General features: G+C 42.8%; 1 protein-coding gene across 1 annotated transcript in view; it reads left to right on the top strand.

Moving 5' to 3' along the window:
- The first annotated feature begins 784 nt into the window (after window positions 1–784).
- AHRR (aryl hydrocarbon receptor repressor) overlaps window positions 785–23,684 on the top strand; it is a 95,273-nt gene continuing 72,373 nt past the window's right edge. Inside the window, exons 1-2 of the mRNA XM_035550599.2 lie at window positions 785–1,009; window positions 18,093–18,164. Of these exons, the coding sequence (XP_035406492.1) occupies window positions 18,103–18,164 (62 nt within the window). The 5' untranslated portion in view covers window positions 785–1,009; window positions 18,093–18,102. The remainder of the gene's footprint in view (window positions 1,010–18,092; window positions 18,165–23,684) is intronic.

The following is a 23,684-nucleotide window of genomic DNA, read 5'->3' as shown; positions in this document are numbered from 1 at the left end:
TATGCAACGTTGGGGAGCCACCACGTCGTGTAAGTGGCGAAGGCAGGGCTCTGCTGGCTGAAGGGCCGTGTCCATCAGGGCATCTGCACCCCTGGTCGGTACGGGTTTCAGAAAGGGCTCTGTGATTGTGTTTCAGCACAGCGGATTAGTGTCCCACCGGGGAGAGGCCCGCTTCCCTCCCTGTTGCCTTGCACTTTCCGTCCCACCCTGATGTCGCCTGTCCTACCCTCCAGCCCCCTGTGCAAGACCCGCTGCAGGTACTCGCCCGTCCCCAGCCTCCCCACACCACCCCTCCAGGCCCCGGCTGCCTGACCGGGACCGGGGGGGCTCTCCCAGCTCAAACCAGCAACCTGCGGGCGAGCCCAGCGGCGAACATCCCCTGCCGGGGCCGGCAAACGCCGTGCTGGGCGACCAGCCCCGGGGGAACCGCGGCGGGGGGGAAGGACGAGAGCCCCCGCCGGGCGGGGACCGGGGCGTGGGGACGGGGCAGGGCAGCGGCCGGGGGGCAGCTCCGGGCAGGCGGGGAAGGAGGCGCTGCCTTTTATTTATTTATTTATTTATTTATTTATTTTTTCCCCCCTACCGCCTTCTCGGGGCTCCCTCCCGGCCCGGGGCAGGTGTCGCGGCCCGCCCCGGCGGGCACCGGGCGCTTCGCACGGCGCCGGGAGGCGAGAGAGGAGAAGGAGGCGAGGGCAGCAGCCCGGAGCCCCGTCCCCATCCCGGCCGCGGTCCCCCCGGCATCCCGCATCCCGCAGCCCGCCTCCGGTGCCGCCGCAGCGCCCTCTGCCGCCGTCGGGCCGCGGCGGCGGCGGGCCGGGGATCGCGTGCGAGAGCGGGGACCCGGCGGGCAGCCGCCTGCGCTCGGCACTCGCCAGCCCGCCACCTGGATCGCCAAGGGGAGCGGCGGCCGAAGCATCCTTCCCCGCCGCCGGCACCCTCTCCGGCCCCGCCGCCCCTCGCCCCGCCGCCGCCGCCCGGAGAAACTTGGCGTGCTGGCGGGCACCGTGGGGTAAGTCAGTCGCCGAGCACGGACGGCTCCCGTGGGGGGGACGAGGAAGCCCCCCGAGGGGCTCCGTGGGGTACCGGGGGTCGCGCAGCCTGCCCCGGTGCCGCCGCTGCCTCCCCCGTGCGCCCGCCGAGCCCCGCGGCTCCCGCACCGACGCCCCCCCGGGGTGCCGGGTGATGCCCTCGGCGCGCCCGGAGCCGAAAAAGAGGCAGCGAAAGGCTCCACCGCGGCACCTACACCGCGGGAGGCTTCGGGCATCCCTTCCCCGGGTGCCTCCGGAGAGCTCCGGGGGAGAAGAGGGCGAGGGGAAGCTCCCCTCCAGCGGCCTCATCCAGCCCCGGCTGCGCTCACCTGGCACACGGCGGGGCGGCCGGGAGCACGGCGCGGGGAGAAACCCTCCAAAACGGGTGGTTTCGGCGGTGTGCAGCCCAAGAGCTCCGAGTTCTTTTCGTGTTTCAGTTTGACACGCGAAAACGGGGGGAGAATCGCCGAGGGAAGGGCTCCGGTGCTTTTTCTGACTTGGGGTTACTTTGGTTAGTAAACAAGAGTTTTGTGCGTCTTCGAGCGAAGCTGTGCCTCCATGCGTTTGCTGGATTAAAACAGAAAGAGCGTAAAACCAAGTTATATCTCATAATAAGAACTTTTTCTTTCTTAAGACGGGCACAAATAATGTTCGTGCGTCATTTAGTGAGTTTCTAGGAGATGGACTAAAGACCTAAAAAAAAAAAAAAAAGCCAACAGAAAAACCCAAGAAAATGCTTGACGCTGTTTGGTAGTTGGAGGCTTGAAAAGGACAACCGGGACTGGATTTAAATAAAACCGAACGGTCTGTTTGGGCTCAGAAGTAGTCTGTTGAGAAGGGTGTTGATGCACATATGTTTGCACTAGATAAAACAAAACAGTTCTTTTTTTATGGAGCGTAGAGAGTGTTACTATCCTGGGCTAAGACTTAAATCGTTGCACTTAGGCAAGGGACTTCATGACCGACAAGATCAAATTCACTACCGAGACGCTCTGTTAATTTGCAACCAAGGGCAAGAATTTATTTCCTTGAAAAATAAAGCACCGAGTAACGTGGATGTTAAGAAGCAGAGTTGCCGGTTAAGGGTCTGGTAGTGACTTTCATGCTGTCCCTCCAGCCGGCACCCCGACCGAGTACGGGCTGAGACAGTCCTCGCTTCTCGCCGTCGTGTCTACCACGTCTCTGCGTGATGGTGTGTCTGTGGTGGCGCAGTGTTTTCGGTAGTTGACTGTCGGAGTATATTTGGGCGTTCTCTAGGCTGGAAGAGAGGACTGGGTTTCTGGAAGCTGTGTCGGGACAGCATGTGAACACCTACGCTCCTCAGCCTGAGCACAAACACTCGTACGTGGAGAACCCACGCTGTTGTGGTTTCGGTGTTTTTTGTCCAGATGATCCACGGGGAGGGGGAGGTTCATCATTACCCCGGCTTCCCATCGATTCAGATTTCTGCCCAGGAGTTGTAATAAGGAAATGCATTGCTAGGCCCTGTTTGCAGTGGGGATGCTTACAAAAACCAGCCAGCCGGTCTAATATTGATTCATCAGTTTCAGCGTATAAACAGATTTGAACTCTACTGTGGAGGATTTAGTAGTCAGAAATGATTTTTCCATTCGGTTTGCCTTTCCGTAGGTGTATCTGAAAATATGGCAAAGGCAGTTTCGGCATCAGGATCTGCCTGTACGGCATTGAACTGGACTAAGGACTTGGTAGAGCTTTTTCTGTAGTGCTTTTAAGGGGTTCGGTTTAACCCGAGACCCCACTAAATGTGGGGGCTCCACTGTTGAATAACCAAGGTCTGGCGCCAAATCTTTCCTTAATATTCCTGGTAATTAGTGCTGACTCATGCTGACATGTGAGTTCAATTAGCCCCAAATGGAATGTAAAGGATGTGGGAGTGTCCCTTTGTGCCCAGAGACAGCTAGGACAAAGCAGATTTTGGAGGAAAATTTAAGGAATGGCCAAGTTTGGGTAGGAAGTGTCAGCCAAGGTTTTTTTACAGTAATGTTTGAATAACCAATAAAGTTGAGTCCCTGGAAGGGGATGAATTTGGATAACACGGGGTTGTCTTCACTATGGAATAACTGGAGTCCCAGCTCAGACTTTGCTTCTAATTTGACTCATGTCCACACACAAAAACCCGTTGCTGAAGAGTGGTGATGTTTTCAATTTGAGTCGGCTTACCCATGAGGAATAAGCTATAGCTCAGATAACCACAATTCATCAACTGCTAACACAGTATGCGTGAGCAGCACGAGCACGATTCTGCTCAGCGCTGGCTGCTGACTCTTTGATGGGGCTACCTGAGCGGCCAGGACCTACCAGCTGCTTCCCTCTGAGGTTCAGAGAGGAGATCTTGTTGGTTTGGTATGCTGGCCATGAGGTGAGCGAGTGGATGTTCATCACTTTTAAAGTTCCCACGCAATTACTGTGTCGCTACTGTATTCGTGACAGCTTGCCGATGGTCTTCACCATCCCCATGACACCGCTACGGCAAGCAGTAAAGGAAGAATTCACAGTGCTTGCTGATGCTCAGGATGGGGCAGCTTTGCAGGCAGACGCAAAAAGCAAAAATTGTCCTCGCCCCAGAAATTCATTTCCTGTCAGTTATCAGCTGGTACGGTGGTTTGAAAAGGTCAGCTGTATGTCAGAGGTATATGCCGATATGTATACAGAAATAAATCCAGCTGTACTTGGCTAGCAGAAGCAAGAACTGCTGCTTTTGGAGAAATAGTTTCTTTGTTGGTTCTTTATGCAAATCGCTTCCAGGAAACGCAGGCAAGGATTTCTGCAAATTTCTTGAGGTCAATGCAGAAAAGATGGACACGAGAGCAATTATTCAGACTCGTGTGTACTGAGTGGATACTCTTCTAGAAGAAGATAACCCTGATGCAGACTCCTCTCTCTGCATGAAGAATGAAAATTTCAAGGTGTTTTGCAAAGAGTTGGATAGAGTTAGGGACCAGCTGAACGTCCTGAGCCAAGCATGCTTCAGGAGCATGTTTGCGTTGCTCTGTTGCTCCAGAAGTCCCCCCGAGCTGTTGACAGTCACTTTGGATTTTGTTCAACTTGCCTTCATAGTCATGATCTTTGAAGTGTCTATAGCAGTTGATGCTGCAGTCTGCAGTTATCGACATAAGAAATATTGCATGAGTAACTGCAGAACGTGAGAAGATGGACTTACAGGATTGTGCAGGTGGGATGGACAAAATATAGGTGCTGCCAACGTGATGTCAACTAAACGCACCACAAATACTCATGAACCCCCGAGGTCCCCGGTGCCAGTGTGTGATATATCCATTTCAGCATAGGCTACATAGGGTCTCTTGACTCAAGTGCAATCCTCAGGTACACAGCCATGCAGCTACAATAGCAAGAAACCCAGGGTACCTCTTTCAATTTTGTTTTTAAAACCTTATTCTGGACCTTATCCTTCCTCTCTGGTAGGTGCCTTCTGGTAGGCAGCAGGGCAGCAGCAGGTAGGTAGGCAGCAGCAGGCAGGTAGGCAGCAGCAGGGCAAGTGCAGGATGGCGGTGCAAAATTCTGCCGGGCGGCAGTGCTTAGCAGTGTGTAGGCAGCAGAACACCTTGACTTACTTTGTATAAGAGTGAGGCTTTTAGCATGAACCCAGGTACTCGTTGGATGATGAGTTTGCTTTGGGCTGGACCAGACTGTCTACAGTTTTGAATCGAGGCCGCATTTGCAGGCAACAAATAAGTCATGTGTATGATGCAGGTTATTACAGCTGAGGCTGCAAAACACATTATTTGCCATCGTGTGTTTGCACTGTCCTGTGACTGCAGTGGAGCCAGGTGCACCAGAGGTATTGCTCTGCATTCAACAGAAATGTCTGTGCATGCATTAAAGACATGAAATATTTATTCTTTAAACTTTATTTGTATTGATGCTAAATGGTGGTCATTTCAGTAGGTTTAACTTGCTGAAAATGTGTGCTAACTTAAAATCAAATTTTGTCACTAATTAGGACTGTAAAAACCCACTTTTAGCAGAGTTCTTCCTCTTTTGTAACTCTGAATCTGAGATGGAGTGAAGTTGAATACGTGGCAGTTGTGGGGTCATTGTCTCGCTTTCTCAGGAGCAGTTTGCTGAGTTTTGTAGTATACCGATCCCTAGGAGTCATGATCCCAAGGAATCTCTCAAACCGTTTCCTTTGCTGAAACTCCAAATATTATGTTCTCACCACATAGCCATGGCAGCACTGTTTGGAAAGCGGGCTATTCTTGGCTTCATTGTCTTTCACAGGGATTTGTTCCTCCAACATGTGTTTTACTGATGTCTGAGAATTCCTAGTGCACTTGTCAGTGAGAGTCTTCATCTCTCTGTCTTTCTCAAATGAGGAGTCTTTTCACAAACATGATATTTTCTTCTTGTTTCAGCCCATGTATTTTGTTCTGTGGTTGAAGATATCCGGGTGATTTACGGTGAGACCAAAGGGACTGAGAAGCAAATCACTGAGGTTGGGATTCCACAGGGATTTGCTTGAAGTTCAAAGCTCTTCCCTATCTCATTGGTGGCTCAAATGATGGGCCAGAGCATGTGGACACTCAGCCTGCAGATGTCACCAAGCTGAAACAGGTTTTGGGCACCTTGAAAGACAAGGGTCAGATGTGGAGTGATTTTGACTGAGTAACAACCTCCAGAAAACCAAGCAGGTTGCAGGGCTGTGAAATCAGGAATAATCTTTTACTCAAATACAGAATGGAGAATGGCTGACTAGGCAACACATGCTAAGGAGAAAAGAATGTGGAAAATTGGTGGATCACCAGCTAAGCATGAGTCAGTAGCATCACACTTTGGTGAAAATGCTGGATGGAACAATGGGATGTGAAAACAGGAGCGTTGTTTGTAAGATACATGAAAAATCTCAGCCCAGGTGGGACTTTCGATGGAGTATAACATTAATTTGGGTGCACGGTACTTGCAGAAAGATGCAGACCAAATTAAGAGTCCAGAGGAAAGCAACAAGAATGATAGATAACTAGAGAACTTAAGAAACATGAAGAATTGTTTAGTTTAGAGATGGGAAGAATAAAGAGAAAGAGTTAATGATCTTTAGAAAGACAGGGTTAGTTGTAAAGTTAGGTGAGCTTAAACTGCTAAGTTCATGTCACTAGGGCTAGAAATTACAGTCTCATGTTGTAGTGAGGGAAATTTAGGTTAATATGTACAGGAAAAAATTTGTGATTTTAGTAACAGTTAAATGCTGGAATAAAATTTCTGGGGTGCCCATAGGTGCTATACTTCTGAAGTATTGACAGCTCTTGGAGGAGTTTAACAGTTGTGTTGTAAGAATAGAAAAGAACATAGAAATATATAATACTTTTTTTGCTATATCAATTGGTCTAGCTAGAAAAAAGCAGACGGTTTTCATACTTGTGAGACTTTTTTCAGGTCTGAAACTTCTAAATGGCTTTGGTACAGCTGATTCAGTATAAAGCAGGGAAGGTTGCTCTACAGGATCTCTTGAGGTCCTTTCAGGCTGATTTGCAAAGATGTAATGATTAACAAAATATTTCTGTCTTGGAGCAGATCGGTGCTCAGGAACTGGGGAGAGAAAGCGTGCTATAAAAGCAAATACAAGAGCTCTCCCATACCGTACAATCTGGGAGATTCCCTAGAATTTTGACTCAATGAAAAATTCCCATTTATTACTTTTCAAGAGTGGATGAGAATCACTAAAAGTTAAACCAGCTGTTTTATTAGTGTCAGGTGATTTTGGATTATAGTAAGTGCTTTATGACAGATTATACTGTGGTAGTATGTATCCACAATGTTCTCCTTTTTATGCTAGAGATTGAAAAAATCCTGGTAGTTTTGAAGGCAAGAGGTTAAATTTTTCCACCACCTCTTATCCTCATTATCTAAAGTGAAATAGTTGCAGTCATTACTTGTTTGACAAAATTAAATTTGCAACTTTAAAAATATCTAAAATTATATTACAAGAAATTTAATGAGCACAAAGAAAATACTACTGCTGGAGATATTAATGAGAATAAATTTGTATATATTGATTACTTTAGAGTAGGAACATATAAATAGTATTAGAGGATGAAGTTGTACTGCAGACAAGTTCAAAATGTCTTTAAACATATTTTTTCCTGTGAAGACATATGTCTAAACCAGGAAAAGTATTTAAAATGGAAAGTGGCACAAATTGTCAACAAAGGTAGCTATGCCCATAGATCTGTGAAACAGAATAAGAATAGATACGTTATAACTGCTGACAAAGGAGAAACTCCTGTTCCTGGAGAGGAAATTGTACACTTAGACATCCATAGTTAAGGACCTGCAGTAAATCTGAGTATGTATCCAAACCAAGGTGCTTACCACTCTGTTGTTGTAGCAGATAAAACTATCAAGCCTTTCAACAAGTATAACTTGTTTAGCTACTTTTATAATCTCAAAAAATAATAGTTACATCCGTTTTTATTTTGACTTTTGTTGCCAGAATCTGTATGTGAAAAAACTGGAATTTGTGAGTTTTCATTCTGGTTTTCATGTACTTCATTAAACTGAAGACTTGCAAGAACTGAGCAAAATCTTGACGATTCACATGCCAGCCTGGCTCTCGGTGTGTATGTCTAAACTTTGACCTGCTTCTTTCACTGTTAGCATTCTTACACTGTTAGCAAAAACGTTTTAAAAGACTGAATTGCAGCCATAACAATAATAATGATGCCAATTTAAGCATCAAGCTAATACAATTCACTCAGTACTAGGTGCAAATACTTCACGTTTCATTTCAATTTTTCTCTGCATTCCCATTTTCTGCAACAGGGTTTGAAAAAAACATTTTTTTTTCCTTAAAGTTTATGGCTTTTTTTTTTCCTTTTTTTCCTTTTTTTTTTTCTTTCTCTCTCTCTCTTTTTTTTTTTTTTTTTTTTTTTCCCATGGATGTTCCTGTATCTAAGCTCTTTTGAACCTCTATTACCTGGTGTTTGGCATTTCATCCTCTGTTTCTCCTTTTGTTAGACTGAATGACTGAGAAGGAGGAACAAAGAGTAGCAAATCCAGGAAAAGAATGGGATTGCATCTTCTCAACCTGCTGATGTTACATATAAGTTTATAAGTCATCTTTCTCCCTGCTCTCCCACTCCTACACACACGCACACATGCATTTCATAATAACTTCTATCATAATAAAGATGTCAGTCTCCATTTTGTCATCCTTAGTCCTCTTTTGGAGGATTAAATCCCAAATCCAGTCCTCTTTTGCTTCGCTTCTTGGGGAACTTTCACTGTGCTATGTTCTTCTTGTGTCACAGAAATTCCTATGAATTCGGGCAGTGCTCTTTTCTGAGTCAGAGACACAGATTCTTTCTCTTTCCACACAGTCTCTCTGTCTACAGTGGTATTTGCAGATGTCCAGGTTTTGAGCTGTTGTTTATTTTGACTCCTATTCTGTGCTGGAGTGCCACTAAAACCTTTTAAGAAGCCCTTTGTTGAAAAGAAGAGAGGAGTCAGAGAAATGAGAATATTGTTATGGTGTATGGCAGTATTCTTTAAAGGACTTGAAAATGGAGCTTGGCCCACTGGCAGGAGGGGATCACCAGCATATTGGCTGCTGTGAAGTCTCCCTGATTTTGATAAACCATCCTTTCCTGATTAAAATTCCATTTAAATTAGTGCCATTTTGTCTTTACAGTAGAAAACTCAAAAAATTGTTCCCAGCATTTCTCTTTGTCTCACCTGGTCGATCTTGTAGCCTATCTGTAGTCTTCCTTTGAAGGGTACAGGGTTTCTTATCATGCTGGATGGAGCATTTACTCCAAACGTGCACCGTGCTGCTAGTTTGGCTTGGTGGCTGTGCAATGATAAATAGTCTTATCAAAGATCATTTTTCACCTGTTTCTAAGAGAACCCCAAACATGGACTATCAGAGTATGATGAAATGATGAGCAAAGGATTAAAACCCAGGTGGCTGGGAAAGGAGCACCAGGAAAGCTGATGAATTTACAGGAGGGTTTGGAGGACTGGCACAGCTTCATAGTTCGTAGTTGTGTTTGCAACCTGTGGCTAGTTCAGCAGCTCAAAGTGATGTGTCTAATGCAGCTCACTGCAGTGGCATATGGGTGCTGGAGCATGCATTGCCTTATGGTGGAAGAGGGGAGTTGGGCACGAGGATAAAACAACACAAGAAGCAGCTGAGGCAGGGCTACGTGTGTTTGTTGTGCAAACAGTGATACACCCCATTCAAAGTTACACTGTTCTTTTTATCTAAGGACATTTATCCCCCAGTAGCAATTGTGAACTAGAGTAGACAAATTAATGAGCTAGACAAACTTAATGAGCTATCTATCTCTAGCAGTGTCATCATAAAAGCAAAGAGCTAAGTCTGGCCAGAACCTATCTGAAAAGATATGAATACACTTGATATAGCTACTTGTTAGCTTGTATGGAGATCTGTGCTGCCAGTCTAAAGCTACCATTAGAACTTTTTCTATACATGGTTTAAAGACAGCTGAACTGAGGCCCTGCTATGCTACACATTCATTGCAGCAGTATTTCATTGACCTGTCTTACTATTTTTGGTCAAATTTGCTGTGGAAATGATAGTTATGCTTTCACAGCATCCTTTTCTCCATCTCCAAAAGTAGCTAGTCTGGTTCCACCAAATGTAACAGAGGGACAGAGATCTCAGAGATATTACATTCCTGAGACTTTAAAGGTGAAACATGGTACATTAATATCCCTCCTGAGGGCAAGACTGCAATGCGAGATTGAGTGTGTTGTTAATCATGAAATAATCCGTATGGATCAGACAATATCCTAAGTGCCCCAGCTGCAGCAAATTTTTTCATCACTGCTCATACCTTATTATGCAAAGGGTAGTCCAGCTCCTGTGGCAACCCAATATTCTCCTCTAATGCTCTGTGGCAAAGACAAATGGAGGACTCAAAGTCAAGCCTGGTACAAAGAGATGCCACTCCACTAACTCTACAGGATTGTACCAGACATATGTCCAGTCTGATTTTGTTGTGTGTTTTTAAGTGTGCTATGGTCCATATCCTTCCTGAAGTGGCACAGTGCACGTTAGAAGTTCTAAAAAGAGCTTAATATTTAAAACCACTTAAAAAAATTTGCATCTAATCTTTTTTTTTTTAAGTTAATTATTTACATCTTCAAATCTCAAGAAAAAAAAACTAAGTTAGGAAACACAAGAATTAAAGATGATGTGAATTCCTCACCCATGTGGACATGCACTAAACTAATCTCAGGCTCTCTCATAATATTATGCTTTTTTTTTTTTTTTTTTTTTTTTTTTTTTTGCATGACAGCTACCTCTATGATGAACATTACTTGGTGAGGTAGAAATTCAGTGTTTTCCTTTATTATCCTCATCCACCTCATGGTTCTGGCTCCATACTGCACACTGTTTAAATCCTGTTCTGAACACAGTGCTATTAATTTTGTCACAGCCTTTCCTGTGATAATTGTGACTAAAATAGCTAAGTACGTCAAAACCACTGAATTGATCTTTATAATAATGCCAAGACATATGGTCCTATTAGCAGAGATAATTCTGAAAGATGTATATTTATTTACTCAATTCCAGGCATTTAGGACATGATTTTTCAGAAAACACAATCTTTTGTGTGTGTTTGTTCAGAACACAGTCCTCAATGCCTTCAGCTGCAGTGCTGAATGCTCATTGCTTTTAGAAATCAGACCAAGGCTCCCAGAAAACGAGGGCTGATGCCTCTGACATAATTGGGTTTAGTCATGTACCTCACATTGGATGGACCCTACAGCCCATGCATGGCCTTGGTTGCCTCTCCAAGCTCTGCCCATCTGTGCTGCATGGGGCAAGGGTCTGCTCTGCACGCACATTATGCTCTCATTCATGTGTATTTCTGATATTTTCCGGCACTTGTTGCTGGGCTGCAGCGGCTGAAAGCACACTGGGAAGGGGGGGGAATTCTGGCTCTGCCGAAGGAAGGCATGTAAAGAGCATGGGGATGCATATGTGTGGTGCAGATGCATGTAGGAGGAACGAAGGGGATGACGTGTGCTGGGCTCAGACAGAAACTATAGATAACTGTCAGACTACAACACGTCTCCTGAGTGCACACGAACTGTTTTTCTTCAGAAGCTCATAGCCAAATGTGTCCATATTTTCTTTGAAGGAAATTAAAAAGAGATTTTATATATGCTATGTCAGGCAAACCTTCACTGTACTGTAAGCACAACATATGATCCCCGATATTTGCAGAACACCCTCTTTAAGTCAAGCGTTATATCGCTTTTTATTAGTCAATTAATGTTTTTAACAGTTCTTTGGGTTTGTGGATTAACTTTCTTCCTTTTTTCACTAGAGCGGAGATTGAGGTAGAAGAGTAGATTTTAGGGCCAGAAAGAGCCACCATGATCGACTGGTTCAATCTCATGTATAACACAGACCATTGGACATCCTTAAGCAAAATTCTTCATCACATAGGTCGAACAGTTTTCTTAAGAAAAAAAAATAAAAATATTAAAGAAATGCTAAGTGATGGAGAGTCCTGTGCAGTCCTGGGTAAATTATTTTAATAGTTATCCTCATTTTATATAATTTGAATTTAATTAGCCTCAAATTCTGAAAATTGGATCTTGCTAGAATTAGCTTGATCTCTGTCACGAAATGTTTGTTTCTGACATAATGTATTTACTTATTGTGAGGAAGTTCTCTGTTGCTGTTCTTCATGGCAACCCAACCAGTTTTTGCTCCCAGACTCTGGCTGTGGGGTTTGTTTTCTCAGCCTTTAGGCATTTCTGTGACTTATCTCCAGTTTCTCTTGAAGTGTGGCTACTTCAGCTGGACATGGTATTGCATGCTATTTGCAAGGATAATATAACTAAAGGCATCGTAACACAACAGTTTGTCAGAAACAACACATTTGTCAGAAATGCACTAATCACAAGTAATTTAGAGAAAGAAAGCAGGTAGAGCTCTAATTTACCTGACATGCAGGTTTCAAAACCCGCCCCCAGGCAGGCTTTCATCACCTAATTTTTTGCCTGCTCTTCTACTGGGATCCGTACCAGTGCACTTGAAGGACTGTTTCAGGTAACTTCAGACTTTCTGCATGTGCAGAGGTGCTGTCTGAACACCAGGCAGCACCTCTGTGCTGTGCAGGTGATGGAGCACTGGCACAGGCTGCCCAGAGAGGCCGTGGGGTCTCCTCCTTGGAGATCTCCAGAAGCCACCTGGACGTGGCCCTGGGAGGCCTGCTCTGGGTGTCCCTGCTGGAGCAGGGCTGGGACCAGGTGGCCTCCAGAGGGCCCTGCCAGCCTCACCAGTGCTGTGGGTGCTGCTTTGAGACAGCTCTGCTTAGAAGGCCCCGGGCTGAGGTTCCCAGGCCTTCACTGGATGGTGTTTCCTTTTGCCAAAAAGCATCCCAACACCAACTCTTTTTGATTCTTAAGGAAACAATAATGAAGTAAAGAAATCCAGTTTCCTAGCCAATCCAAAATACACCACCCACACTCAGTAGCCTCCTCGTCATATATCTGCGGACACCATGGTCTGTAGCGACCATGACAGCTTGTTCTGTCGATGAGCCGTGGTGAGAAGAGGCCCATTGGGGGGGCCGCTGCCTCCCGGGTAGCACAGGGGCCCTGCACGCTGTGCTCCACTCCCTCGCGGCTCTCAAAGCTGCGCCGCGGTTCTGTGGCGAAGCAGGGCCGAGAACACAACTTCCCTGTTCCCAGGCTGTCTCTTCCAAACCTAGGCTTCTGACTTGTGGCCTGCACAGCCCTTTCATGCAGCTCGTACATTGATTGCGTGGTATGTGATCGCATTCAGACTAGGAAATGATTCATAACATTTAATGAAAGGAGAGGCCATTGGATAATGTGATTTGACCTCTTATAGCTGCCAAGGCTACCAAATTTTATTTCTGAGAATGCCCGCATTCAGCCCAACTGCTTGTATTTCACTTAGGCATAACTTCTGTTAGGACAAACTGTATATAGGAAGACATCTAACAGTGATTTCAAGGCAGCAGGGTATGGAGAATCCACTAAATCATTTGTAACTTGCCCCAGTGTTTAAATACTCACAATGTTACAAATTAATGCCTTTTTTTTTTTCTTATTTAGATGTATCCGGCTTCAGCTTATATTTGTAAGTGCTTGCTGTGTTTCAGATTAAAATAATTCAGCACCCATGTCTTCCCCATGATAGTACTTTATTCAAGTCACCAGATTCTTTTTGATTTGGAAGTAAGCTGAACTCATTCTTTGCAAGGCAGTTTCTTCAGCCTGCAAGTATTTTGTGTTTTTCTTTCCTTGCCCTTTCCCATTTTTAACAGTATTTGAAAAACACACGGGTACTGTGCACACTGTTCCAATACCAGTCTCATCGTATCTGTAAACAGAGGTAAAATCTCTTCATTTGGTTCAGCCGCTGCATTAACTACCTTTGCAGCAGCTCTTCCCTTGGAGCTCAGTGTATAGATTGTATTCATTTTTTACCTTGATCCCTAATTTCTTTCAAAAATCACTGCTGTTTCAGGATGCAGTCTGCACTCAGTAGCAATGACTTGCATTCCCTGTTCTGAGATATGTTTGTGCTTGACTGTGTTAAAATGCATTGGGGATAAACAGAAACAGACTACCAGGCACTCCATCTTTCTCTATTTCATAATAGAGAAAATTAAATAATGCTTAAGACCACTCTTCTACATTTTTATAATATTTGCAAATTTTATCATTGCTGGTTTTCTATTGAACCTTGATGCCTGCAAGGTCTTTATAAAAACTTTTTTGTTTAGCAGTGATTTCTCAATGATTGCTCCTTTTTGGATCTGTCACTTGATTAATTATTTATCTACTTAAACTGCACTCTATAGTACTTCATTGTGGCTTTTTAAAATCAGAATGTTGTGCTACTAAGTTAAATAATTTATTAGTATGAGTAAATTCCTTCATCAGCTAGATCTGATAAGTTCTCAGTGAGTAAGTTTCCCTCCAAAGAGCATGATATTCCGTAGAACTCTATTAAGTGATGTTATTCATCTTTCTTATCAGCTTTTCTGATATTTTGCTTGAGACGGATGTTAATGTCACCATCCGGTGGTTAGCTGGATCATTATGTTTCCCTTCTCTGAATATTGTCATATAGCAGCTGTCTTTCAGACCTTTGGATTCCTCAGTGTTCAGAGATTCATTACAACTTAATGGCATCACTGATTAAAAGCATCTGACACAAGAAAGTGAATGATCATGGCCCACATCTGCTTTTTCCCAGCCCAGCTATTTCGTTCCTTTCACTCATAGCTCTCCTCCTCCTGAAGCTCCTCAAGTTTGCAAGCCCCCTCTCCTGCTGCTGGAGAGCAGAAGGTTGCTGCTGTGGCTTCGTCTTCTTCCTCCCTCAAACAAGGGGAGAGCACGTGAGGACTCTCAAGTATTGCAAGGACAGAAAGGGAAAGGAAAGAGAAAGGAAAGGGCACAACTGTGCTGAGCAGCTGAGTGTCATCCCCCCAACCTTCTCCCATTTCTTATGTATGAGGCTGGTGGGCTTCTAGGGAGGGAGCCGTGCAGATAGGCTGTGCTGCCCCAGTGGTAGAGAGAAGTGCTCCCAAACCATCAGAAGAGGGCATGGTCCAAATGGGACTATGAATTTGTGCTCTTCCTCAGTTTTTAAAATAAATATTGTCTAAGTCTGTGGTTCTGTGCAGCTCAGCAACTTCAAGCACTGTTTTCGGACATATTCAGCCACAGAATCAGCCATAGAACATAATTCTATGGTTCTGTGATTTTTAGGACTCTTAGCCATGAGCCCTCTCAGTTGGTCTTTATTCAGGTACGTTCATTCTCAAACTCATCTTATCTGAGTACCACTATTGGCATTAGCAGTAGTAGCAGAAGCAACTCTTGCCTGTATACATATCTAGGACATTGGTGTTCAGTTGCTGAGGCAGTGCTCCATACTATGTTGCTGTGGTAACCCTTTGTCCTAATTCTGTGGAAAGTTCCTACAGAAAGCCTGAAGAGTGCATGGTTTGTTCTTACTTGAGTCTCCTTCATTTCAAAAAAGACTGGAAATAAATCTGTTGAATAAATCTACCTTTCCTCTGTACACATTTTTAGGCTCTTTTTTTTTTTTTCTTTTCATAATATTCATCTAAAAAAGCAAGCTATCTTTTCTCTTTAGCCTTTCAATTTGTGAATTTTCCTTTGGGCTTTTATCTTTCTTAACCAACTTTTTACGTCACAAATTCTAGCTTATATTGTTTGCCATTTATTTCCTGCCTTTCAGTTGTCTGTATACTGAGGTCTTTTTAATCTACTTCTAGTTGCTGTCCCATATTCATCAACTGAACCAGAGTGGGTTTTAAAAAATTGTCCTTTTGGGAAATCATATAAAGTCTTAACTTCCAGTTTTCAGTTGAATTACTCTGTCCAAGTCTTTTTCTTCCTTTTAATTTTACTCATAAAAGCAAGAGAAGGGAAGTCTAGCATGTGACACTGTTTTGAAACACGAGCTATGAGTCACAGATTCATATTATGAACGGGAAGGACTCAGAACACAAAAATATTACAATGTAAAGAAAATGTCTTTTAATGTAATATCTCACGAGAAGCTACGGCAATTCCTTTAGCATCTTCACACCATTCTAGCTTCCCCCTGGAGTAGAAAACGCACCAAGACAGACGAGCTCATTCAAGCTGGCAGACTGTTGCAGAAAATGGGCTAATCTAACCGTAACTAGGGTTAACCCTAACTAGGCTAATCTAACCTAACTAGGTCTTTGAAGGTGGCAAGAAGGCTTTACCTAAGCAAAGCTGGCTGGATAAACACACTTTCTTAACCTGGAGCAGTATTTATTGCACTGCATTCAGTCCCTTGTAGAATGTGGCCAGGCAGTTCACACGCTTGATTTCACATGAAATCATCCCAGTAACAGTGAAAAACAAATTTATTTGTGTGTTTCGGGAAGAATTCTGTACCTGATGCTGCACCAAGTGGAGACTGACTGGTGGAGAGTGACTACCACCATCACCTGTAATTAAGAGGAGGCAACTGCTGACCTGTTAGTCTGATCTTTATAGTATGAAACATTTTAGAACAAATTCTAAAGGGAGGAATAATTAATGACTGTGGTTATTTGTGTAATGGAGTAAAAATGAAATGTAGAGTTAGATAATCTCACCAAGGTAACCTAATAGCTTTCTGATGATAAAATAACTGATTTTCCAGATGAGAGTAGACCTATCTGAATTTAGTGAAGGATACTGTGCTGCTGAGAACTAGTACAAGAATTGAAAGGGTTGGCGGAAGGAACTGGATCAACAACGTGTTGGAAGGAAAATGACTGAACAGGAGGGAAACTACAAGCATTGTTCCTCAACTATCAGTTTGGAGACAATCTTATTTTTACTAAGAAATTTCATGTAATACCAGGAATGTACTAATAAACTTAGTTGCTTGCACCATCAATTGTGCGAGTGGATAAAATTCTCACGTAATAAAAATCAATTGTAGATTGTATGAATTGTATGAATGAGGTGGTCAGCTATGCGGACACTGGAAGTTAGATTTCCTTCACAAACTGTGAATTTATTTGTTGAAAGTTATGCACGAAGACAGAGAAATGTGCATATTAGGTAACCACAGGGTGACTGTGTTCCATGAATTTTATAACGGCTATGAAAAAGGAAAATGCAGTCACACTAATATCAAGTGAGATAGTTCCCATCAAGAACTAATGGTTTGTTAATGCATATATATGTACACGTATGAAATGCAGTTAGACTTTAATTAATATGCTGTTCGTGATTCTGTTTATCCATGTTTTAAACAGATTAATTGAAAACGTAAAATAAAGAGAAAGGCTCCTAAGATGATGTGAAGACTAAGGAGTTTGTAACACGAGAGGGGATTGAAACAGTCTGGGTTGTCCTAGAATAGAAAAAATGAAGGCTGGCTGAAGATATGACTGATACTTAAAAATACGCCAATGAGTAAACACAATGGAGGAGGAAGAGCTATTTAAACTAAAAGACAATGTTGGCAGAAGAACAAATGGGCATAAAATGACCATGAACAAATTTAAGCTGGAAAGCGTAAGGTTTTTGGTTATCAGAAAGCTGTCTTTCGATGAAAAGCAAAAACTCCTCTAAATAGTTTTTTAAATGAAGTTCATTAAGCTTTATATGACGGAGCTGTCTTCAATAGCATGGGCTTTGATTCAGTGACATAGAAGGTCCCCTTAATTTTACATCTTGCACAAAGCAGCAAATACTCTTGAGATACAGTAACCTCTCAGGCAATCTACACCCATTGTTGTGAGCATACAGTGAGACTAAAATACTCTTTCAGACAGCAAATCAAGAGACTTTGCAATTTGGCTAATCTCCGGAAGATTTGAACAGGCTGAACACAAAGACTTCTTTTAGACCTTGCAATGTCTAACATGCCCAAACAGTGCAATAGTTTGTCTGAAAATTGTCACCTCCATCAGCGTTACACTGGGATCTGGTCCTAAGTGCTAACTGCAGCGCTGTGTGCCATTTCTTGAGCTGCCAACAGATCTACTCTCCGTCTTTAAAAATGAGGGTGTGAGGACCTGGACAAATGCTAATTTGAATAATGGCATCCTACTTATCACAGTTTCAGTAATGGAAGGCAATATTCTCGTATATTAAAAAAGCTGTGAAATCCTCCCTGCAAAAGATGATGGGTAGTATTATTCATTCTTATTTGCTTAGCTGAATTTAAAAATGAACCTAGAAGGAAAATATATATATATATATATATTTGCATATTGAGTAAACAGGATGTATTTTATACCCATTTTTATACCATGTATAGTATGCGTAATTTGAAAAAATGAAAATTGAATATAAACATCAATATTGTAATAGCATTAAGGTAGGAAATTGGAATAAGCCTTAAGCTTCTATCTTAACTAATGCCACTGTGCTTTTTAGTGCTGTTGAATGCCACACTCAAGGAACAAACATTTTCCTCACATGAACTTTCCTGGTGCTGTCATTTTGTACAGTGGTATGAAACACAGAAACCTCTGAACTAAGACACCTATCCCTTTTGTTTTTCAGCATCAAAACAATGATTCCTCCAGGGGAGTGCCTCTATGCTGGGAGGAAAAGGAGGAAACCCATTCAGAAACAGTTAAGTATCATATTCATCATGAGGCAGTTGCACCTCTCTCCAAATGAATGTGGTAGAAATGAGGCAGCAGGAGGAATCTCATCCTCCCATAATCTGCTGACCCAGGGGAGACCCAATCTCTTTCACTTCAATGACAAACCCCTGGTCTGGAGGATGGCTCTTCATGGTTTCCAGTGGTCCCAGAAAGGATGCTGAGCATGGGTCAGAGCGTCCTTACCCATCACTGGCTGTCCCAGGAGGTGGCTGGTGCTTGTTGAGGTGTGCACCTCAGTGTTTTTTCCTAGGCAGAAGATACTGGTGGACTAATCATCAGCTGGGCAATTGGCTGGAGGGGGTGTCCCCTGCCTCCTGTTTTTGAGAAGCTGTGTGTTGAGTGGCACCAGTGTGCTGGCATGGCCCCCTTTCCCCTTCCTTGGCTTAGCCTTGCCTGGGGCATCACTAAGTTCGACACGTGAGTCTGGAAAATGGGTCAGTTCAGCCAACTGAAAAAGCAGACTGGTGACTCATTTTTTACATAAAGAACACATCATATTCAAGCCACTATTTACTATGGAATCACTTTCATCGGAAGAAAAATGCGAGAGAAGCTGTATGTGTGAAGGCAAAGCAGAAAAAAAATGCAATGGGTCTTAAAAAGATGCTTGAAATTGCAGGAAAAAGGTTGTTATAACTCAAATGTAAAATGATTTTGCCAGAAACCACTCTGTGAGATTAATCCTTCTGATATAATCGTTCCACATCTGAGTTATACTTGATTATGAAACACATTTGTAGCATGTTAAAATTGTGAACTAGCACTGGTGGTCTTTGCAGGCAATTTAAGGATGAGAAAGTAATTAAAGCAGAGCTCCTAAAATAACCCACTTGGCTTAAAACTGTATATATTTGTCTAAAGTTAAAGGGGAGTTTCTCTGAAAGTTTGGGTGAGGACTGCTGATTTTGTTTGGATTTTGGAGAGTATTTGCACATGAACCACTTGTTGCCACTTAAAAAAAGGTATTTTTTTAGTGTAAAATACATAACAGGTGAGGATTTCAATAGACAAAGATGCTGAATGAAGAACAGTATTCTTTCTGCAACACCTGAGTGTTAGACCCAAAATGTATACAACGTTTTTGCACTACTGTTCAAGTATGCATCTGGATACTTTATACATGCATGAGGTGTGGAACTTCTCCAGTACGTGAGATTGCCTCTGTGCAGAACTGTTTATGAATCATAACTCATGTGGGAAAGGAAGAAGAGTTGCAGATGCTTTGAGAAACATTAAGCTTCAGGTTTGGAGTGTGCATATTAGCAAGAACTTATCTCTGAGATGACTTCTAGGTAAAAGCAATGGCTGAGAAAGCTACCCACTATCAAAGGATGTAAGTGTCCTCAGGAGCCTTTTAGGAAATTCTGGCTTCAACAAAATCAAAGGCAGATTCTCACTGAATTAGATGGAACCAAGGTTTTTACCTTTTGAGCCATTGTAAGTAGTGCTACTTTGAAAATATCTGCTACGAGATGGCAAGGCTGGTACCTGAACATGAGCCTATCCACCCAGGATATATACAGTTTCGATGAAGAAACTTGCTTTTGGTTAAATAAGGGAGATCATATGCTTGGAGTTATTATAACACAGCTCCCACATTAGAGACTGCCCTCTATTTTCTGTGAATAGTTACTTATCACTTGCTGAGGATGATTTCTCACTTCCTAGCAACACTAGTCTCTTCCTCAAACCTTATCTCTTTGTGGTCTTGGTGTCTGGTAAGCCTTTCCTGTGCTCATTCCCTCATTCAGGGACTTCCTAACCCTGCTCTGAAGAGGCTCTGAATGCCCATGACTGACTTACGGAGTCCTGAGCTCCTTTCACAGTCTATGCCCTTCAGTCCTATGGATCTTACTGACATTTCAGGACTATGAGGTCTCCTTACCAGCCTCAAATAATTTATCTTGAATTTAGAAGGATAGACATATCCTATTTATTGAATAGCATGTTCAACCATGATTTTTGATCCATGTTGTGCTGTGGTGTTGTTTATTTTTTTTTATTATTTTTTTTAAAGAATTTGTCTTGTTTGATAGCATAACACATTTTCCTCTATGGCCTTCTCCTGTTTTTCTGCCTGTATGGATTCATGGTTACTAGTCTGAGCAGGAGCTGTGGATTTCTTAGGGATTCGTGGATTAGACCTTTTGAAGGCCAGGGTTCAGAAGACAGAGGCGTAACACTCCCCTGTGCAGAACAACTAAGTCTTTGATGACCCATAGTCAGTGCATTCCAGGAAGCCAACTCTCCTCCCCTCCGTTAGCACTTTGTGATCAGGCTGTCAAGCCAGTTGGTGATCCTGCAGCTGGCTTTTAAGTTAGGACATCACAGAATGATAGCACTCATGATGTTCACAGTTTTTCGGGCACAAGATATCAGCAATTGTATTCTGAGGTAGCTTTACAGAACAAGGAGGAACACGTATGAAGAAGCTCTACGGCAGAATGCAGAGAACCGTATGACAATGAAAAAACGTAGAAAATTTGTATTTGTAAGAGCTAGTATGTTTCTGTCTTCTTCTCTACTAGGAGAAACTGTCTTCACTAGGTTGCCATTCTTCAGACAGTACACCAGATTTAAGTTTGACCTTCATATATACAAATAACTCTAAAATCCTAGCTGTTCTCCTTTGGTCACAGACAGCTTTCAAACAAGCCCTATTAAATGTGGTCTACACTAAAGGATTTTGGCATTTATGGAATCAGTTCAAACACCTGGAGCTCAAGCTGGTTGAATATTTTCCGTCAGTTATGCTTTTCATCCAGAAAAATGGAGTATTTTGAGTGAAGGAAATATTTTCTACTGAAGTGTTTGTTTCCTGTGGAAACCTAACATTTTACTAGTAACTCAAGCGTGTGAAACCTAAAGAGATCTTGTTTTTAACCTCAAACTAAAATCACTGCATTGAAATTAATACTCATATTAAAGATGCTAGAGCGATGCGTCAGGACAGTTACCATTTGAGATTCATCCACTTTTCATCTCAAACCCTGGCAACTTGTAAAACTCTCTCTCTCTGCAAAACATTTCTTGTAATGTTTTACAGCTCTTTAAAGGCAAGCTCAGCTGCCTTAGCTCTGAGTGTATCTACAACTGCTCCAAACTGTCCAGTTGAGCCAGAACTGTATCAGTGCCAGGGTAAACAGAGACCTCAGGAGGTGCAGCTCTCTCCTGTTTCTTAGTTCTCATTTTAAGGCCCTCTGTGGCATAGTCCTTCCTCTTACTTGGTGTCACACTATCCAACCTCTCATCTGCTCTGCCAGGGTGATGTCTTCGTGACCATTAGTTCTGCTTTCTCCTTTTTTTTTTTTGCCGTGAAGACTCAGAAGAAGTGGACAATGGAAAAGGGTCACCTTTTCTTCAACCAGCTTTCTCTCATCTCGTCCTTTTCACTCATAGGGGACAGTGAGCATTTGCACATGGCCAGTTGCCACTGGAGCTCAGCTGTGCCAGGCTATTGATGCAGTGCCCAAGCACAGCTCAGCAGCTATGGGTGCTGGTCAATTTGTTCATGATAGTCATCTTGCTGTTACTTTGTGCCTAGTCTATCTGTTGCATCTCATGGTCTCTCTCTTCCCTTTCCCTTCTTACTGAAAGCTTCCCATCGTATTAGATGATTAGATTTTCTCAGTTTAGATCCTCCATGGGTTTCACACTACAGCATACTTTGAAAACTTCTTCAGACTGAACTTTCTGTTCAAGGGGCAGGGCTCCCTCAGCGGGCAGCAGGTAGTGGAGGAGCAGATACCATGCTCTGCAGACAAGAGCTGTAGCTGCAGGAAATTCCTCTGCAAGCTCACCGAACTGGTTTACAGAAGTGGCAGTCCGTGGGTCCTGGGCACACTGGATCGTTGAAGCGCAAATGGCTCAATGCCTTATGTACCAATAAAACAGAAAACGTTCTCTGCATCAGCTCCCACACTCATTTCCTACTGAACAGGGACTGGTGGCATGGATCTTGTGCAGGAACACGTACTTGCTACTGCAGAGCAAAATCTGGATGATCTAACCGCACAAAGAGGAAATGCCAGCTTTACGGTTTTAAGTAGAGGTGCCACTTTATTGTAGTAGTAGTGTATGAAAAGCAGATTAAAAGAGGCATTATAGAATGAGCGTTGTGTTCCTTAGGACCTGATTTATGCAGTTTGAGAATCAGTTTTAACACAAACACGACAAGCATGGCTAGTTTCAGCTCAAAATAAGGGCTAGAATTTCCATTCACCTCAAAACAACTCATTGAAGAATTTTCCTGCTTGCTCTTTTCTTTTGTAGGACAGCTAAGTTAGCCTTTCCATGGAACTTGCATTGTTTCAAATCTCATCCACTTGGCACCTAATTACCATTTGCATCAAACTTCCATTTGTTTGGATTTACTCACTGACTGAATCATTTCCTTGAGTTTTCAGGAAGACTCCATCCTGAACTTTCTCTTGCAGTCTTTTTACACCACTCCCTGTAATTTCCAGACAACTGATCTCTTAGTACAAATGCAGTCCATGTATTTGCCATGCCTCTCTGGCATAGAGCAGTTGATAGTTTATATGGTAAATAGGCTTGAACAATTTCTGTTCCGTGTAACTCTTGAAAATTTTTATCTTTTGAACTCATTGGCCTAATTTTTCTTATTGGAATTATTTTTTTCTGTACTAAGTTGCTTCCTTACTTCAGTTTGTTTGTCATGTGTAAAGGGCAATGAGTAAAAGTCTATGTTCTTTAGCTTATTCTGAACTATGGGCTATATCCCTACAAAATTGTTGCTATCCACTGGTCAGATATCTTTTGGTGTCAAAAGTGAGAAAGGCTGAGCTTCAGGGTTGACTCCAAAAAAGTTAGTACCCAATATGTACAAAGAGTAGTCCTTCTTTGTGGATTGCATTAATTGTTGGATATTTTCTCTCTCTCATAGAGGAAATCCCCAATCCATAAAATCTCCTCCATGCCTCTGAAAGCAGCTCATTCTGTTATTGAAGGACCACATGCCATTTTAGGCAATTTTAAATGAAAAATCAGGAATTATGTGTTTTCATCGACACCTATCTTGAATATTTTTTCGTTCTGTCTGTGTGTTGATGCTATCCTGTCAAATTGAACTGAATGCTCACAAAGATAGCAATGATTTTTTCAAATCTGGTTCGACTTGAAAGGTTTTCACTTTGTAGCAAAGTCAGCAATCCCATGTATGTAACATTGATCTTTTTTACTAATTCCTAAACATAACATTTTTTTTTTCTAACTACTTAAAAAGCAGAATTAAGATTGCATAAGAAGACAACGCTCAAAGTATGTTGTACTTTAACCCTTGACCACCTTGTGAAATACTAATGCTCAAAATTAAAATTATCATTGAAAAATGGAATCAATGTGTGGCATGTCAAACTGCAGCAGAAATGTGCTACAAGTAACTAGATGCACTCTGTTTCTCCACTGGAGCACTAGCTAAGCTGCATAAGCTTATGCTTCTTGTCTTTGCTTAGGTGGAAGTGGG

The sequence above is a fragment of the Cygnus atratus genome, chromosome 2 (genome assembly GCF_013377495.2).
Source record: "Cygnus atratus isolate AKBS03 ecotype Queensland, Australia chromosome 2, CAtr_DNAZoo_HiC_assembly, whole genome shotgun sequence".
NCBI classification, from domain to species: domain Eukaryota; kingdom Metazoa; phylum Chordata; class Aves; order Anseriformes; family Anatidae; genus Cygnus; species Cygnus atratus.
Note: the sequence above shows the minus strand (reverse complement) of the source record. Positions and strands in the feature narration are given on the sequence as shown.